At 43.8% G+C, this 20617-nt stretch overlaps 1 protein-coding gene across 2 annotated transcripts in view; it reads left to right on the top strand.

Moving 5' to 3' along the window:
- The window catches only part of RTN4 (reticulon 4), a 96933-nt gene that overhangs the window by 10150 nt on the left and 66166 nt on the right, over positions 1–20617 (top strand). Inside the window, exon 1 of one of the 2 annotated variants that reach the window (XM_038751285.1) lies at positions 20295–20611. The exons of the other annotated variant lie outside the window; for it this stretch is intronic. Coding sequence (XP_038607213.1) covers positions 20421–20611 — 191 coding nt within the window. The 5' untranslated portion in view covers positions 20295–20420. Of the gene's footprint in view, positions 1–20294; positions 20612–20617 lie in introns of those variants that run through there. 2 annotated transcript variants of the gene reach the window in all.

The raw sequence follows: 20617 nt of genomic DNA, 5'->3' as shown, positions 1-20617 counted from the left end.
CGGTCCCTAATGATTTTTGTGTTTATTTGGTGAAGTGGAGATATGTTAAAAAATCAGCATGGCCAAGTTATATACTGTCCTCAGTCTGCTCACATAGTTTTCACTCATCTGAGTAAGAGGGATGACACAGACTAAAGAAAGCAAGGATTATTCAGACTGCAGGAGTCATCCCCGCCACATTAGACAACACCAACAGAAGAACTGCCAAACTGGGTCAGAGGGGCCACCCACGTAATCCGTCAGTCAACCAGCAACATTTATTGGGGGTTCACTGGATGACGAGCACTGTATTAAGCATTTAGCAGCCCAGTAGAGGTAGAAGACGCGATCCTTGCCCTCAAGGATTTTACAGTCTAACTAACGGGAGATGCCGACGAGAAAGAGTGGATAAGAGGAGGGTGACGTTCAGGAGTTTGTCCTTGTTGCGGAGAGGAAGGAGTGCTGATACGGATCTTTGGTTGTAGGAAAAGTTTGGAAAGTGCAGGTCATTACCTCGGTCTTCTTCGACTTCCCCACCTTCTAAGCCTTATTGAAAGCACATCTCCTCCAAAGGCCTTCCCCAACTAGGCCCTCATTTCCTCTTCTCCCACTCCCTTCCGCGTCACCCTTGCACTTGGGTTTGCCCCCTTTATTCACCCCTCCCTCAGCCCCACAATTTATGTCCATATCTGTAATTTCTTTCTCTCTGTTAATGTCTATCCCCCCCTCTAGACTGTAAGCTCACTGTAGGGCGGGAACATGTCTACCAACTCTGTTATATTGTACAGAGTTATATTGTTATATATGAGAAGCAGCGTGGCTCATTGGAAAGAGCCCGGGCTTTGGAGTCAGAGGTCATGGGTTCAAATCCCGGCTCCGCCAATTGTCAGCTGCGTGACTTTGGGCAAGTCACTTCACTTCTCTGGGCCTCGGTTACCTCATCTGTAAAATGGGGATGAAGACTGTGAGCCCCCCGTGGGACAACCTGATCACCTTGTAATCTCCCCAGCGCTTAGAACAGTGCTTTGCACATAGTTAGCGCTTAATAAATGCTATCATTATTATTATTATTATTATTACTCTCCCAAGCACTTAGTACAGTGCTCTGCGCACAGAGATGTCAGATTCAGGAGCTCCTGAACTACTGATTCAAGCATTTCTGATAATCCTGATTTACCTTCAGAGGAAACGGCTCTGCATTGGGTAGGAAAGAGCAGAAACTGCTCACTTGAAAGATCCTGAGAGAGTTTTTTTGAAGGAGAGCAAGCCAACGCTAATGTAGAACTCACCTTTAGCTCAAATTCTCTGAGCCTCCGAAAATGCCTCTGGAGACAACTGAAAATCTTGCACAATTTTTTTTCTGGAAGCTCTTTGGAGGCAATCTAATTTCTCTAAGAGAACTGCAGAATCTTTCAGATAATATCAGGGTAGACTGGAACTCTCTATGATTAGATGGAAAAACTATTCTCCATCTGGCTGACTGGATGAGAGAGAGAGCTACAGTCAGTCAGTGAGTCGGAAGCATTTTCAAACTTCCCCTGGTCTCTCCTTTAGTTTATACAATGCGGCTGAATTGAGGCTCGGTTTTCAGTGAACCAGGCCTAGTCCTCTCAGTCATTTCTGTGACATTCAGTTGTTCTTAGAAAAGGGCAAGTATCGCTTCCCTTCTGCTCTCCGAGAACAGCTCATCGGGAGGAAACGGGGAACGGCTGTCTGCAGAGAAGAGCCGATTATGGCGGTGTTTATTAATAGTTGTGCCATTTATTAAGGACTGAGTGTTCACTAAGCACGGCAGTAGATAGCAGGCACCGTCGTGGGCTCACAATCCAAGAAGTAGGGGGAGCAGGTGTCTGATCCCCATTTTACAGATGAGGAAACAGAAGCTCAGAGAGGTTAAGCGACTCGGCCAAGCTCACACAGCAGGCTAGTGGCAGGGAAGGGATTAGAATCTGGCTTTCCTGACTCTCAGTCAACTGCCGATTGTGCTTGAGATCGTGGAGGGGAAGACTTCAGGTTCCAAAACCAGCCTCTTTAATCCACTCCAGGGAAAGGGATATGGAAGCATAGGCAGGACTGAAAGTGACTCCCAGGGGCTTTTGTGTAATGAAATTCTGAATGGGTACGAAATCCATTTGGAACCAAGGTGTGTTATTTCTTTAAATGGGCTTTTGTGAAGCTTTGAGCATCAGTTCCGCCTATACTTCCGGTTAAAATCTGCTCAAGGGAAAGTAGAAGACTCCGATTCTTCCCACATCGCATCTCAGTTTAGTTTTACCGTGAGATGTGGGTGCAGGCTATTTCCCTCCCTATTTACCCTTTATCCAGAACAAAGGTGCCTGGAAGACAAAAACATCTCTTTTAATCTGATTCAGCAACAATGTAAAACCAAAGAAAAACAATAAGAGAAATCCCAAACTAAACATGAATAGTATATAATCATGGAGCATAAAAGTTAAGGAATTTTAAACATTTTTTAACATCTGCTCATTTATTCTCCTTGCCTTCCCATCATACTATACAGTAAAAAAAAATCAAAACAAATGCAATAATAGATTGTTCTGCCATGGGTCTGGAGTCCAGAATAGTGAGCTGTTCCTGCAGAGGTTTCATCTCTGCAGAGGTATTGTACGCTCCCAAGTAATAATAATAATAATAATAATGTTGGCATTTGTTAAGCGCTTACTATGTGCAAAGCACTGTTCTAAGCGCTTGGGGGGATACAAAGTGATCAGGTTATCCCACGTGGGGCTCACAGTCTTAATCCCCATTTTACAGATGAGGTAACTGAGGCTCAGAGAAGTTAAGTGACTTGCCCAAGGTCACACAGCAGACATGTGGCGGAGCCGGGATTAGAACCCATGACCTCTGACTCCAAAGCCCGGGCTCTTTCCACTGAGCCACGCTGCTTACAGTGCGCTGCACACAGTAAGTGCTCAATAAATGTGACATCGATGGACTGATCTCAAACAACTTCATTCTGGGAGGGTTGCGGCTGTAAAATCCAATCCAAATATATTTCAAAAATATCCTGGTGATAATGAGACTAATCCCGGTTCCTCAACTTTCGTGCTGTGTGACCTTGGGCAAGTCATTTGAGCTGTCTAGGCCTCAGTTTCCTCCTATGTAAAATGAGGATTAAATTCCTGTTCTTCCCCCTCTAAATAACGGGAACCCCTTGTGGGTCAGGGACTATGCCTGTTCTGATTATATCGCATCTACCCAAGTGCTTAGCAAAGTGCTTGGCGCATCGTGAACACTTAACAGAGACCACTATTATTATTATTAACAATAAAGTCAAGGGCAGAGGCCACATCTTTTTCTTTCATAATGTTCCCAAGCAACTAGTACAAGTGCTGTGCCCAAAAAAGAGAAGAAACCTCTGTGGAAAGAGCACGGGCTTTGGAGTCAGAGGTCAGGGGTTCAAATCCTGGCTCCACCACTTGTCAGCTGTGTGACTTTGGGCAAGTCACTTAACTTCTCTGAGCCTCAGTTACCTCACCTGTAAAACGGGGATTAAGATTGTGAGCCCCACATGGGACATTCTGATCACCTTGTATGCTCCCCAGTGCTTAGAACAGTGCTTTGAACATAGTAAGGGCTTAATAAATGTCATTAAAAAAAAAGGCCCTTAACTAAGGTACAATCCCTGGTCATGTAAAGTAAGAGCTTAAAGGGAGATTCAGATGAAAACCAGAACTTTATAATAATAATAATAATAATGTTGGTATTTGTTAAGTGCTTACTATGTGCAAAGCACTGTTCTAAGCGCTGGGGTAGACACAAGGTAATCAGGTTGTCCCACGAGGGGCTCACAGTCTTCATCCCCATTTTACAGATGAGGGAACTGAGGCCCAGAGAAGGGAAGTGACTGGCCCAAAGTCACACAGCTGACAAGTGGCGGGGCCGGGATTTGAACCCACTGCCTCTGGCTCCAAAGCCCGTGCTCTTTCCACTGAGCCACGCTGCTAATAATAACTGTGGTATTTGTAAAGTGCTTACTATAAGCCAGGCACTGTCCTAAGAGCTGGGGTACATACAAGGTAATTGGGTTGAACCACAGTCCCTGTCCCACATGGGGTTCACAATCTTAATCCCCATTTTACAGATGAGATAACTGAGGCCCAGTGAAGTGACTTGCCCAAGGTCACACAGCCGACAAGTGGTGGAGCCGGGATTAGAATCCAGGCCTGGGCTCTATCAACTAAGCACGCTGCTTCCCTATAAAAGCCACCAAAAATATCTCTTCAGAAAGCACCTTGGCTCATGCCAATCAGCCAGAGAGCGGTGTTCAAGACAGCGTTGAGTTGGGAAGTGGGGAATGGCCATGGGTAGAAGCCAGGCTGTGGCAGAGCCCTGGGGTCTCACCGGTCGGGGTGGTGAATCAATCAATCAATCAATCGTATTTATTGAGCGCTTACTGTGTGCAGAGCACTGTACTAAGCGCTTGGGAAGTCCAAGTTGGCAACATCTAGAGACAGTCCCTACCCAACAGTGGGCTCACAGTCTAAAAGGGGGAGACGGAGAACAAAACCAAACATACTAACAAAATAAAATAAATAGAATAGATGTGTACAAGTAAAATAAATAAATAGAGTAATAAATACGTACAAACATATATACATATATACAGGTGCTGTGGGGAAGGGAAGGAGGTAAGATGGGGGGATGGAGAGGGGAACGAAGGGGAGAGGAAGGAAGTGGGTGAAGAGCCCACTTGGCATTTAATAAACAGCTCACATTCGGAGAGTGCCAACTGAGACCAGGAGAAGAAACACAGCAGGAGAAGACTCCAATCAATCATTAGTATTTTTTTGAATGGTATTTGTTAAGAGCTTACTATGTGCAAAGCACTATTCTAAGCGCTGGGGAGGTTACAAGGTGATCAGGTGGTCCCACGGGGGGCTCACAGTTTTTTTAATCCCCATTTTCCGGATGAGGTAACTGAGGCCCAGAGAAGTTAAGTGACTTGCCCAAATCAATCGATCAATCAATCGTATTTATTGAGCACTTACTGTGTGCAGAGCACTGTACTAAGCGCTTGGGAAGTACAAGTTGGCAACATGTGCCCAAAGTCACACAGCTGACAGTTGGCGGAGCCGGGATTTGAACCCATGACCTCTGACTCCAAAGCCCAGGCTGTTTCCACTGAGCCATGCTGTTTTTGAGTATTTACTGTACTAAGCACTAGGAAAAGTCTATCAGTCAATTGTATTTTTTGGGCACTGCATGCAGAACACTGTGCTAAGCGCTTGGGAGAGTACAGTATAATGATACTACAGACACATTCCCAGAGGGGGAGACAGACATGAATCAATCAATCAATCAATCAATCGTATTTATTGAGCACTTACTGTGTGCAGAGCACTGTACTAAGTGCTTGGGAAGTACAAGTTGGCAACATATAGAGACAGTCCCTACCCAACAGTGGGCTCACAGTCTAAAATACAAATACAAATAATACAAATAAGTAAATTACAGATATGGACCTAAGGGTTGTGGGGCTGGGAATTGGGGGGGTGAATAAAGGGAGCAAGTCAGGGCAACGCAGAAGAGAGTTGAAGAAGAGGAAAAGGGGACTTAGGGAAGGCCACTCGGACGAGATGTATAACAGACTTGGAAGACCCGTTCCCTGCCCTCAGCGAGCTTCCAGTCTAGACTCTAAGGAAGGACCTGGCACTACTTCCCCCAAAAGCCGCACTCAGAGATTCCCCAGCATTACTGTGGAATCTAATCGTCTTCACCGCCGTCTAGACTGTAAGCTCGTTGCGGGCAGGGAATGTGTCTGTCTGTTGTTGTATTCTCCCAAGCGCTTCATACAGTGCTCTGCACATGGCAAGCGCTCAATAAATACGACTGACTGACTGACTCAGCTGTTACAGCCCGGGCTCACATCCAGAAGTGGACAGTTCCAGGACCTTATTGATTAAAAGAAAAAAAAAAGCACCTTAGAGAGGGGTAGAGGGAGGGATAAGAAGACTGAGCCCCTTCCTTCCTCTCCCCCTCGTCCCCCTCTCCATCCCCCCCATCTTACCTCCTTCCCTTCCCCACAGCACCTGTATATATGTATATATGTTTGTACAGATTTATTACTCTATTTTACCTGTACATATCTATTCTATTTATTTTATTTTGTTAGTATGTTTGGTTCTGTTCTCTGTCTCCCCCTTTTAGACTGTGAGCCCACCGTTGGGTAGGGACCGTCTCTATATGTTGCCAATTTGTACTTCCCAAGTGCTCAGTACAGTGCTCTGCACATAGTAAGCGCTCAATAAATACGATTGATGATGATGATGATTGCCTTGGAGAGACTTGGTATCTCAGGGTGTGACCTAAATATAGAGGATGATGGCGAACAGTCAGAGGCTTTTCAGAGTCAGATGACGCGATAAAGACGACAGACCAGAAAGATGCCCCGTGGAAGAAACATCACCCCTGAGTTTTAAGTTTCTTGCTTAGCCCTGGCGCTCTGCTGTTGCCCTCTGGTTCTCGTGTGGCCATCGTGGGGCCAGGGGGCATTATGGTGAGGGGCATTCTGCCCTCTGTAGCCGTCAATCAGTGGTATTTATTGAGCGCTTATTGTGTGTAGAGCACTGTGCTAAGCGTTTGGGAGAGTGCTATATGCTAGGAGGTGGTACTGCTGCGGTCACAATTCAGAACCCCAAAGCTGAGGTGGAAGTCACCAGGCACATACAAGTATCGTCAGTGAGTACAAAGAAAAGACCAAAAAGGACCCGCGGAGGCGTATCTTTTCATCTAGTGAACGTTGCTTTTCAAGTTTGTGTCAATCTAAAAGCTCCCTCTTCCGCTTTCAAGTATTTGCCGGAAATTTCTGAATTGGCTATTATTAATCAATCGATCCATCCATTTGTTTTAGTTTATAATGGTATTTGTTAAGCACTTACTCTGCGCTAGGCACTCTTCTAAGTGCTGGGGTAGATACAAGGATACAGTCCATGTCCCTTATGGGGCTCCAGGTTTTAATCCCCATTTTACAGACGAGATAACGGAGGCACAGAGAAGTTAAGCCCAAGATCACACTGCAGAAAAGTGGTGGAGCAGGGATTAGAACCCAGGTCCTTCTGACTCCCAAATCCGGGCTCTATCCACTAGGAACACTGCCTCTCAATCAATCAATCAATGGTTTTTATTGAGCGTTTCCTGAGCCCGGAGCACTGTACTAAGTGTTAGGGAGAGAACAGTATAAAAGAGTTGGTAGAGAGGCATGCTCCCTGCCCACAGCAAGCTTACAGTATGGTATCAAATTCTTATTTTAGGATTTGGGAGTCATGGCCTCTCAATTCCACCAGGAATTGAACACAAGGTTTCAGTTGTAGTGCTATAATAAACAGTCTCGCTTCCTCTAGACTGTAAGTTCCTTAGGGGGAAGGGAACATGTCTCCTAATTCAGTTGTATTGTACTTTCCAAAGCACTTAGCCCAGAATGAACTTATAGTCCAGAGAGGGAGACCGACGGTAATATAAATTGCTATATTCCAGATATGTACCTAAGTGCTACGGCTAGATAGATCACTTTAGTCCTATCAAATACACATTTATCAGTAGCAAAATGGCATTTTAAAGGGTTTTGTGGAATTTGGTTACTAAGTACCTTTTAAAAGTATGTTGGAATGTTACTGATTAACACAATAGGAATATTCCCAGTAAGTGACTCAGCCTTTAAATGAAAGGGGAATGAGTATGCAGAGCCACATACAACTGGTACTTTCCTTAGCTTACTTTCACCTCATCTTAAATATTTAGCATCTTATTGCAGTACTTATAACAAATGAATAAATATGATGGACTCAGGTGGCCTCCTAACCTCGAGCCTGGGGAAGTTTAAAGGGAGCTGAAAAAAGAGAAATCTGTGACCTTTTTATGGGAGAAAATTGTACTCCCCCCTAGACTGTAAGCTCTTTCAGGGACAGGATTAGGTCTTCTAATGCAATCTCAATTGTGGGCAGGGAACGTGTGTACTAATTCTGTTGTACTGTACTCTCCCAAATGCTCAGTACAGTTACCTGCACACAGAAAGCGTTCAATAAATACTACTGATTGATTGATTCATCGACTGATGATACCCAGTGCTTAGTACAGTGTTCTACACAGAGAAGGTGCCCAGGAAATACAACTGATGGATCGACTGGGAAAGAGATAGGGGGATACATTACCTTGCAGTCTCTAGCTTTTAATCAATCTTGCTGAAGGCTCATGAATTTTCCCTTCCTGGATGGGAAGGCTAGACAGATTTAGCTGTCTTTAGACACAGTGCGATAATTTCGTTGGTTCCTTACCGAATATATTTGGAATTTGAATAGTTTCTTCCCCATCTCTGTGTCTTAAATTCAAAAATGCTGGTGAGGTTTTTCCATGTCTCCTGCCTTCCAGAGGAGTCTGAAATTTGTTCTAGCTTCCTTCTAGCAGAGCTGGAGATGGTGTTCTTTTACTTTGGAAGCTGAGCTGCAGAGGATTGAGTGATGCTCAGTTGAGCGCTTTACCTGAAGGCAGAGAGAGACTGAGCAAGTGAAGAAAGCGGGACAAACAAAGAATCCAAAAGGCAGAGAAATTTTATGACCAAGGAGAGGAAGTGTTAGGTTAATTAAAACCAATTTAGGGTCACTAGCCCTAGACTGGACCAGACTAAGCATTAGGGGTGTCATTCATTTTGGAATGAAGCTATATTCACATATCCTGTGATACTATTTGGGGATACTTTGACAAGAAAGCCTCTTTTTTTTTGTCTTAGAAGACTTTTTTGAACAGAAAATAGGTCTTTATATACCTTAAAATGCATTGAAGTATTTAGTGATTCATTTCCCCTCAAAGTTAACTATAATTTTGCTCTTCCGTGTCATCGATGCACTTGGAGCCTTTCCCCTTAAACACTTGACATCCACCCCAGCCCCAAAACACTTCTGTATCCCTATAATCTTCCATTTCCCCATCCACAATTTATTTTAACGTCTATCTTCCCCTCTAGGCTGTACTGTAAATTCCTTATGGGCGGGGAATGTCTATCAATTCTACTGTCTTATTCTCTCTGAAGCACCTACTGTAGTGCTCAGCACCCAGTAAGTGCTCAATAAATACCACTGATTGTTTGAAAATTTCAGATTTACTTACTTTACCAATTGTAATATATCATAGCTACCCAGCAAGCGATAGTCAGTCAATCAAGTATATTTATTGAGTGCTTACTATGTGCAGAGAACTGTACTCAACACTGAATTTACTAATTTTCTCAATTGTAATTACAGTATTTATATGCTATTCCCACTGATTCATCCTTCCTTACATGTCCATAGTTATTCTCCTCTTAGATTGTGAGCCCCTTGAGAGCCAGGATCCGTGTCTAATTCTCAAGAGTGAATTCTTTTCCAGCAATTAATACTCTCCCAAGCACTTAGTACAGTGCTCAGCACACAGTCAGTGCTCATTAAATACAACTGATTGATTGGTAGAGTGCTTTGCCCAAGTGCTTATTAAATACCATCACTAGTATTACTACTATTGGAGAAGCAGTGTGGCTTAGTGGAAAGAACACGGGCTTGGGAGTCAGAGGTCGTGGGTTCTAATCCCGACTCTTCCACTTATCAGCTGTGTGACTTTGGGCAAGTCATTTAACTTCTTTGTGCCTCAGTTACCTCATCTGTAAAATGGGGATTAAGACTGTGAGGCCCACGTGGGACAACCTGATTACCTTGTATCTACCCCAGGGCTTAGAACGGTGCTGGGCACATAGTAAGCGCTTAAGAAATACCATAATAATAATAATTATTATTACTATTTAGAAAGTGCTGACTTTCTGCCAGATACCATGTTAAGCACTGGGGTAGATACAAGATAATCCAATCAGGCACAGTTCCCAACTCTCAGAAAATACTACCATTCTGAAATCTGTTGTATACCGATGTAGAGGTACAAATTGATTTTTAAGGACAAATTATTGGGAAGATTTAAATGGCCTTTTAGAAATTAAAAAAAAATCCAGCGAAAATCTGTTTGGACATGAAAAAATGAGATCAAATTGGTCCAGAATTCTCGGCTTCAGTCTATACTACATGCTGCTGCACAGATTGTCTTCCCAAAATGTCACTTGCATACGCTCTCCACTCCTCAAAAACCTCTAGTGACTACCCATCTCCCTCCACATTATGCAGAAACTTTTTAGCATTAATCTCAAGGCTCTCTATAAGATTTCCCCTCCCCAGACTGCACTATGTACTCCTTTGCTCCTCTAGACTGTAAAGTCTTTCTAGACTGTAAGCTTGTTGTAGACAGGGAAACGTGTCTACAAACTGTGTTGTATTGTACTCTCCCGGGTGCTTAGTTCAGTGCTGTGCGCACAGTAAGCGCTCAATAAATACAATCGATTAATTACAAGCTCACATCTAATTGTGCCTTGCTCTTGATGTATCCACCTCTTATTCCTCATTCTTGCTGTTTCCCCAGTCTGGTACTCCCAATCTCTAAAATCCTTCGGCTACAGTTCGTCCCATCTCCTCCTAAAATTAAAAAAAAAGCAAATCAATCAATCATATTTATTTAGCGCTTACTGTGTGCAGAGCACTGTACTAAGCACTTGGGAAGTACAAGCTGGCAACATATAGAGACAGTCCCTACCCAACAGTGGGCTCACAGTCTAGAAGGGGGAGACAGACAACAAAACCAAACATACTAACAAAATAAAATAAATAGAATAGATAGGTACAAGTAAAATAAATAAATAAATAGAGTAATAAATATGTACAAACATATATATATATATATATATATATATATACAGGTGCTGTGGGGAAGTGAAGGAGGTAAGACGGGCGGGGGGTGGAGAGGTAACTGAGGCACAGAGGAACGTCTCTATATGCTGCCAACCTGTCCTTCCCAAGTGCTTAGTACAGTGCTCCGCACACAGTTAGAGCTCAATAAATACGATTGAATGAATAAATACGATTGAATGAATGAATGAATAAATGAATGAATGAGTGAGTGAGTGAGCGCAGAGCAAATCCTACCCAACTCCTCCAGTAAGCCTTCCAGATTAATTCACAACTTCACAGTTGCTTCAGTACTACCCACAGCCTTATATACTTTACTCTTGTACTTCTGCCCCTATACTTATTTTTATTGATATATGTAATTATTTATTCGGCTAATTCATCTTGATACCTCTGATACTTCCTGTTATATCCTTGTTTTCCTTCCTGCTTCCATTATTTGTAAATCATTTTTGTCTGTCCACAGCATTAGAGGGTAGGGGTCCTGTGTCTTGCTTCTGTCGTGTACTTTTTCAAATGCTTAGTACAGTGTTTCACACTCAGTAGTAATAATAATAATAATGATGATGATGGCATTTCTTAAGCGCTTATTATGTGCGAAGCACTGTTCTAAGCGCTGGCACTCAATAAATATGCCACCATGATGATGATGTTGAGGATTAAGAATGGACGGGGTAGAAATCGTGTAATAGGAGGCAGTGGAAGAGGGGTCTTTAAGCTCGAGGGCAGAGATCGTGTCTTTGCTTTAGTACTCTCCCAAGCACGTAGTACAGTGCTTTGCACATAGTAAGTGCTCAATAGATATGATCAAATGAATGAATGGATGTGGGCCGCCTTCAGAGCTTTATTTGCCTGGTGTATGATATCGCTATGACAATACTAATAACTGTGGTATTTGCCCAAGCCCCATGTCAGTCAGTCAGTCATATTTATTGAGCACTGTCCCCATTTGGGACAGGGACTGTGTCTTGCATCTACCCTAGCGTTTAGTACAGTGCCTGGCACATAGTAAGCCTTTAACAACTACCATTAAAAAAAAAGATGGGGACCAATTAGCTGTGTTTGTTCATTCATTTGTTCATTCAACCGTATTTATTGAGAGCTTACTGTGTGCAAAGCACCGTATTGAGTACTGGTTGGGAGAGTACAATATAACATTAAACAGACACAGGTAAACAGACAAGGGCCTGTGAGCCAGAGGTCCTGGGCTCAAAGCCTGTCTCTACCACTTGTCTGCTGTGTTACCTTGGACAAGTCACTTCACCTCTCTCCCTAGACTGTAAGCAGAAAATGTGTCCACCAACTCTGTCGTATTGTACTCTCCCAAGCGCTTAGATCACAGTAAGCACGCAGTCGGCGCTCAATGACTACGCTAGGTGGATTGATGCTCTGGTCCTCAGTTACCTCATCTGTAAAATGGGGATTAAGACCATGAGCCTGTATATATGTATATATGTTTGTGCATATTTATTACTCTATTTATTTTACTTGTACATATCTATTCTATTTATTTTATTTTGTTAGTGTGTTTGGTTTTGTCTCCCCCTTTTAGACTGTGAGCCCACTGTTGGGTAGGGACTGTCTCTAGATGTTGCCAACTTGTAGTTCCCAAGCACTTAGTACAGTGCTTTGCACACAGTAAGCGCTCAATAAATACGATTGATTGATTGATTGATCGATTGATGAGCCCCACGTGGGACAGGGACTGCGTCCAACCTGATTAACTTGTCTCTACCGCAGAGCTTAGAACAGGGCTTGCCACACGGGCCGCTCCGGACTCCTGCTCGCTTTACTTTATCCTTCCTTCCTCCTTTCCCATCTCCTTCCCCATCTCCTTCCTTCCTCCTTTCCCATCTCCTTCCCCATCTCCTTCCCTCCTCCTTTCCCTTCTCCTTCCCTCCTCCTTTCCCTTCTCCTTTCCTCCTCCTTCCCTCCTCCTTTCCCATCTCTTCTAGACTGTGAGCCCACCGTTGGATAGGGACTGTCTCTATACGTTGCCAACTCGTACTTCCCAAGCGCTTAGTCCAGTGCTCTGCACACAGTAAGCGCTCAATAAATACGATTGATGATGATGATGATGGTGAGTGCTTAACAAACACCATGACAGGAAATAGGTGAAGAACCCAGTGGAGGTTCCATTATCAGTTCGGCAAACGGGTAACTTCCCAGAGTGCGATTTGTTTTAGACTTGGCCTAAATTCTCTTCTGCCTAGGCGTGTGCGGAGGACAATGCAACCTTGTCCCAACTAACATTCCGGCTAGGCCCTTGGATCTGAAGCAGGACATGAGGGGCCACGGAAGAGGCAGGAATTTCTTTGTCTTTTTTCCAATCTCTAATGTAGTGGAATAATAATAATAATAATGGCATTTGTTTCAATCAATGTTTTAGACTCAGTTTGTTCTGCTTAAATTAAGAGAGGGTTTTTTCATGTCTACAAAAGAAATTTCTGCCTATCCCATTTATAGCTTAATTCATTTTCAGGCACACCAATCACCCTTGGATAACGGGTACCCTCGATACCCTCATGCCAGGTTTCCCCCTTGGTCATTGTCCTGCCTTTGTTTTCCATTCAATCGTATTTATTGAGCGCTTACGGTGTGCACAGCACTGTACTAAGCACTCGGGAAGTACAATTTGGCAACAGATAGAGACGGTCTGTACCCAACAGTGGGCTCACAGTCTAGAAATGGGGATTAAGACTGTGAGCCCTATGTGGGACAACCTGATAATCTTGTATCATCATCAATCATATTTATTGAGCGCTTACTGTGTGCAGAGCACTGTACTAAGCGCTTGGGAAGTACAAATTGGCAACATATAGAGACAGTCCCTGCCCAACAGTGGGCTCACAGTCTAAAAGGTAACTTGTATCTACCCTAGTGCTTAGAACAGTGCTTGGCACATAGTAAGCACTTAACAAATACCATTATCATTATTATTAGAAGGGGGAGACAGACAATGAAAACAAAACAGAGAAGCAGTGTGGCTCAGTGGAAAGAGCATGGGCTTTGGAGTCAGAGGTCATGGGTTCAAATCCCCGGCTCCTCCAACTGTCAGCTGTGTGACTTTGGGCAAGTCACTTCACTTCTCTGTGCCTCAGTTACCTCATCTGTAAAATGGGGATTAAAAAAACTGTGAGCCCCCCGTGGGACAACCTGATCACCTTGTAACCTCCCCAGAGCTTAGAACAGTGCTTTGCACATAGTAAGTGCTTAATAAATGTCATAAAAAAACCAAAATACAAGTGGACAGGTGTCAGTACCAACAGAATAGAGAAATAGAGTTATAGCTATATAATAATAATACTAATAATGGCATTTATTATTTAAATAATGACATTTATTATAGTATATTATTATATATTATTACTATATATTATTATAGTATATTATTATATTATTTTATATTATATTATATTATATTATCATTATATTATATTATATTATATTATATATATATTATATATTATATATATATGTAACCTCCCCAGCACTTAGAACAGTGCTTTGCACATAGTAAGTGCTTAATAAATGCCATTATTATTATTTATTAAGTGCTTACTATGTGCAAAAGTGATTAATAATAATTATAATGATAATGATGATGATGGTATTTGTTAAGCGCTTACTGTGTGCCAAGCACTGTTCTAAGCACTGGGGTAGACGGAAGGTGATCAGGTTGTCCCACGTGGGGCTCACAGACTCAATCTCTGTATTAATGTCTCCCCCCTTCTAGACTGTGAGCCCGTTGTTAGGTAGGTATTGTCTCTCCCTATTGCCGAATTGTATTTTCCAAGCGCTTAGTACAGTGTTCTGCACACAGTAAGCGCTCAATAAATACGGTTGAATGAATGAATGAATGCAAAGCACTGTTCTAAGCACTGGGGAGGACACAAGTTGATCAGGTTGTCCCACGAGGGGCTCACAGTTTTAATCCTCATTTTACAGATGAGGTAACTGAGGCACAGAGAAGCTAAGTGACTTGCCCAGAGTCACACAGCTGACAGGTGGCGGAGCAGGGACTTGAACCCGTGACCTCTGACTCCAAAGCCTGTGCTCTTTCCACTGAGCCACGCTGCCTCTCTGTGCAGAGCATTACGGAGAGCACTGTACTAATTAATATCTGTAATTTATTTATTTATATTAATGTCTGTCTCCCTCCTCTAGACTGTAAGGTCGTTGCCAGACTGACGAAGCGCTTGAGAGAGTGGAACACAACAGAGTTGGTAGGCAGATTCCTTGCCCGCAAGGAGCATACATTCTAGATGGGGAGACAGACATTAAAATAAACGATGGATAGGTACATAATCGCTGCGGGGCTGAGGATGGGGTGAATAGCAAGTGCTTAAAGGTGACAGCTAAAGTCCACAATCAATCAATCAATCAATCAATCAATCGTATTTATTGAATAAATACGATTGATGATGATGATGATGATGATTTATTGAGCGCTTACTGTGTGCAGAGCACTGTACTAAGCGCTTGGGAAGTCCAAGTTGGCAACATATTGAGACAGTCCCTACCCAACAGTGGGCTCACAGTCTAAGAGGGGGAGACAGAGAACCAAACCAAACATACTAACAAAATAAAATAAATAGAACAGATGCAGTGATGCATACAAGTGAAGCAGAAGTGTAGAAGAGCTGCTTGAATATTGAATATTGAATAGGGGCTGAATATGCGGAAGGGGCTGAATATTCTTTAATATTCTTTTGATTAGCCCCTTGGAGCTGTCTCACAGTATCAAATGCAGAGTCATGTGGATGCAGAAATGGGTTACATAAGTAAACTGCAGTTAATAAAGGAAGTCCCTCTGAAACTTCCTGTGCTGCACCACTACTCTGTACGTCAGTGAACATTTTAGATGAATCTCAGCAGTTAAGGTTAACTCGAGTAAGTATATATGTATATGTACCTGTATATATGTATATATGGTTGTACATATTTATTACTCTGTTTATTTATTTATTTATTTATTTTACTTGTACATTTCTATCCTATTTATTTTATTTTGTTGGTATGTTTGGTTCTGTTCTCTGTCTCCCCCTTTTAGACTGTGAGCCCACTGTTGGGTAGGGACTGTCTCTATGTGTTGCCAATTTGTACTTCCCAAGCTCTGCACATAGTAAGCGCTCAATAAATACGATTGATTGATTGATTGAGTAAGTCCCTTTGGGAAGGAAATGTGGGATAAGGTGGAAGCCTTGCTCCTCCATCACTGTGCTGGGGTTTGGAAAAGTTTCCTGCAAACTCCAGTCAGCAAAGGATCGATCAAACAACTTTGTTGTTCAGTCAACCAAGCGAAACAAAGGAAAATGGAAACCTTCTGATACTCTCCACTTGAAATAACTGCGAGTTTGGAAACACAATAACTCCTTCTCGTCGATATTTTTCAATCAGTTATGCCTGGAATTTTTAAAATAATGCATTTTCTCAGCAAAACCCCGGGGGCAAAATGATTCTGGAAGTAGAATGATGGCTGGAATTCAGCATAACTTATTGTAGAATCTATTTCTTGAGCTTTTTTCTCCCTTCTCTAAATATTAGGCCGGGGGAATTTTTGGCGGGCCTCTCTTTGAAAAGGTCCAAAAAGTTCCCTTTAAATTTATAAAGATCTAATAACAAGGCACTAATATGGAAAGAATGTGTTGCCTCTTTGAAGGTCGCCTAATCTCTAGAATATAAATATTCTATTCATTTTATTTTGTTAGTATGTTTGGTTTTGTTCTCTGTCTCCCCCTTTTAGACTGTGAGCCCGTTATTGGGTAGGGACTGTCTCTATATGTTACCAACTTGTACTTCCCAAGCGCTTAGTACAGTGCTCTGCACACAGTAAGCGCTCAATAAATACGATTGATGATGATGATGCTGATGCTGGATTTTACCTCTTGGCCTAACTCCAATTGCTGCTCTAAGTATGATTTTAGATGTCATTTTTCATGATGAATAGGGGATAGCCCAGAGATGCTCCTCAAACATCTCTGTTGCATGTGGGTTAAGGTTACTCAATCTGAAACAGTGCTCTCTCCCCTGCCACCCGCCAAAAAAAAAAAAAAAAAAAAGTTCTCTTGTTATTTACGGCTGGGGTTTAGGGGAATTATTTGAACAATCATAGTACTGTTGATATCAATATACATGTTCTAAAATTTTAAGGGACTCGGGTTTTAAACAGCATTCTGGAAAACTCAGAGGTGATAATTTATGCATGTATTGCAGTCGTACTTCCGTGCTGTGGAGTAAGCAAGTTGGAACCGTCCCAAAATGCCTGGATCTTCATAAACGTGGACTCAGGGTGGAAAATGTACAGTGGCCCCAGTTCAGCCTAAAACCTGACACCCTCGCACGCTTCTTCTCAGTTCTTTACTCTCTCAGTTCTTCATTCTCCCACTTTGGGTGACTCATTGTCCCACCACGTGAAAGGCCATAGGGCCAACCCGAAAGGAGTCAGGGGCATGAGTCGAAACCACCCACATCCTTCCCGCTTTTTTAAGCTAAGCCTCAGCCCAGACTTACTCTACTTCCCCTGAACCTTAGTACCAAGCGCTTAGTTCAGTAAACGCTTAATAAATACGATTATATTTACATAGATGCCATTGATGCCTGTTTACTTGTTTTGATGTCTGTCTCTCCCTTCTAGACTGTGAGCCTGTTGTGGGCAGGGATTGTTTCTCCCCGTTGCTTAATCGTACTTTCCAAGCACTTAGTCCAGTGCTCTGCGCGCAGTAAGCACTCAGTAAATAAGATGGAATGAATCGGGGGGTGGTAAAGACGCTTTGCTCTGTCTGGACCTATCCCCACTGTTCTGCATGGACCTATCTTTTAGACTGTGAGCCCACTGTTGGGCAGGGACTGTCTCTATATGTTGCCAATTTGTACTTCCCAAGCGCTTAGTACAGTGCTCTGCACACAGTAAGCGCTCAATAAATACGATTGATGGTGATGATGATAAAGATGAGGGGCAGAGGGGATAGGGACTGTGGGAAAGGCCCAGGGTGGGAGCAGTTTGTAACGGTGAGTTTTAAACCCTTTTCCTTTTCTTTTCAATAGGTCAGGGACCCTTTTCTTGCCCCTCCCCTGCTTTCACATTTCCTCCCACCCTCATTCATTCATTCAATTCTATTTATTGAGCGCTAACTGTGCGCAGAGCATTGTCCTAAGCGCTTGGAAAGTACAATTCGGCAACAGAACAGAGACTATCCCTACCCAACAATGGGTTTACAATCTGGGTGGAAAGCGTGGGGGGGGGGGGTGGGGAGGGAGAGAACACATCATCAGCTGTATTTATTGATGATGATGACGATGATGATGATGATGATGATGGTATTTGTTAAGCTCTTACTATATGCCAAGCACTGTTCTAAGAGCGGGGTAGAGACAAGGTAATCAGGTTGTCCCACCTAGGGTTCACAGTCTTAACCCCCTCTCCATCCCCCCTGCCTTACCTCCTTCCCTTCCCCACAGCACCTGTATATATGTATATATGTTTGTACATATTTCTTACTCCATTTTACTTGTACATATCTATTCTATTTATTTAATTTTGTGAATCTGTTTTGTTTTGTTCTCTGTCTCCCCCTTCTAGACTGTGAGCCCGCTGTTGGGTAGGGACCGTCTCTATATGTTGCCAACTTGGACTTCCCAAGCGGCTTAGTACAGTGCTCTGCACACAGTAAGTGCTCAATAAATACGATTGATTGATTGATTGATGACCTCATCTGTAAAATGGGGATGAAGACTGTGAGGCCCCCCGTGGGACAACCTCCTTCCCCTCCCCACAGCACCTGTATATATGTACATATTTTTGTATGTATTTATTACTTTATTTATTTATTTAATTTGTGCATATTTATTTCATTTTGTTAATATGTTTTGTTTTGTCATCGGTCTCCCCCTTCTAGACTGTGAATTTTACAGATTTACCCCATTTTACAGATGAGGTAACTGAGGCACAGAGGAACGTCTCTATATGCTGCCAACCTGTCTTTCCCAAGCGTTTAGTACAGTGTCCCGCACACAGTAAGCGCTCAATGAATACGACTGAATGAATAAATACAATTGAATGAATAAATGAATGAAAGAGCGCAGAACAAAACCCACGTCCTCCCCCGGGCCTGGAATGCCCCCAATCCCTCTGCCCATCCACCAAGCTAGCTCTCTTCCTCCCTTCAAGGCCCTACTGAGAGCTCACCTCCTCCAGGAGGCCTTCCCACACTGAGCCCCTTCCTTCCTCTCCCCCTCGCCCCCCCATCCCCCCCTTCTTACCTCCTTCCCTTCCCCACAGCACCTGTATATATGGATATATGTTTGTACATACTTATTACTCTATTTATTTATTTATTTTACTTGTACCTATCCATTCTATTTATTTTATTTGGTTAGTATGTTTGGTTTTGTTCTCCGTCTCCCCCTTCTAGACTGTGAGCCCACTGTTGGGTCGGGACTGCCTCTAGATGTTGCCAATTTGTACTTCCCAAGCGCTTAGCACAGTGCTCTGCACATAGTAAGCGCTCAATAAATGCGATTGATGATGATGATCTCATTCTCCCCCTCGTCCCCCTCTCCCTCCCCCCCATCTTACCTCCTTCCCTTCCCCACAGCACCTGTATATATGGATATATGTTTGTACGTATTTTTTTTTACTCTATTTATTTATTTTATTTGTACATATCTATTCTATTTATTTTATTTGGTTAGTATGTTTGGTTTTGTTCTCCGTCTCCCCCTTTTAGACTGTGAGCCCACTGTTGGGTAGGGACTGTCTCTAGATGTTGCCAACTTGTACTTCCCAAGCGCTCAGCACAGTGCTCTGCACACAGTAAGCGTTCAATAAATACGACTGATGATGATGACATACATATATACAGGTGCTGTGGGGAAGGGAAGGAGGTAAGATGGGGGGAAGGGGGAGAGGTAACTGAGGCACAGACGAACGTCTCTAGATGCTGCCAACCTGTCCTTCCCAAGCGTTTAGTACAGTGCTCCGCACGCAGTAAGCGCTCAGTAAGTACGACTTACTTGTACCTATCCATTCTATTTATTTTATTTGGTTAGTATGCTTGGTTTTGTTCTCCGTCTCCCCCCTTTTAGACTGTGAGCCCACTGGTGGGTAGGGACTGTCTCTAGATGTTGCCAATTTGTGCTTCCCAAGCGCTTAGTCCAGTGCTCTGCACATACAATTGATGATGATGATAGTAAGCGCTCAATAAAGACGATTGATGATGGCTGAATGAATAAATACCATTGAATGAATGAATAAGTGAGAGCAGAGCAAACCCCACCCTTCCTCCCTCCCGGCCACGGCGGCCGGGGACCCGCCCAGTCCCCACCGTGGGCTTTTATAGAGCCTGGAGGGGGCGTGGCTTCGCTAAGCCCCGCCCCCTGCCTTCAGCGCCGCCTGCCATTGGCCGGCCGCCGCCCTCCGGCCGGTGATTGGTGGACGCCGCGGCGGCTCCTCCTGCCGCCGGTAGGGGGCGGCAGTGAGCGGCCCCTTTCTCGGCGGCGGCGGCGGCGGAGCATCCTCATTGTTCGGGGACCGGCAACGGTTGCCGGTGCGGTGCGGTGCATCCCGCTCCTCCGCCCTCCGCCCGCTTTAGGGGGGGAAAAAAGAGAGGAAAAAGTCCCCCGTCCCCCCGGGCACCGAGGGCAGCTCGTTGGGGAGCCCCCGACATGGAAGAGCTGGACCAGTCGCCCGTCGTGTCCTCCTCCAACGCCGCCACCGGCGCGGCCCGGAGGCAGCCCGGCTTTAAGTACCAGTTCGTCCGGGAGCCCGACGATCAGGACCAAGAGGAAGAGGAGGACGAAGAGGAGGAGGAGGAGGAGGAGGAGGACAACGAGGAGCTGGAGGTGGTGCAGAGGAAGCCGGC

This window comes from Tachyglossus aculeatus, chromosome 9 (assembly GCF_015852505.1).
Source record: "Tachyglossus aculeatus isolate mTacAcu1 chromosome 9, mTacAcu1.pri, whole genome shotgun sequence".
Taxonomy (NCBI): domain Eukaryota; kingdom Metazoa; phylum Chordata; class Mammalia; order Monotremata; family Tachyglossidae; genus Tachyglossus; species Tachyglossus aculeatus.
The sequence above is the reverse complement of the archived record's forward strand: the minus strand, read 5'-3'. Positions and strand labels throughout refer to the sequence as shown.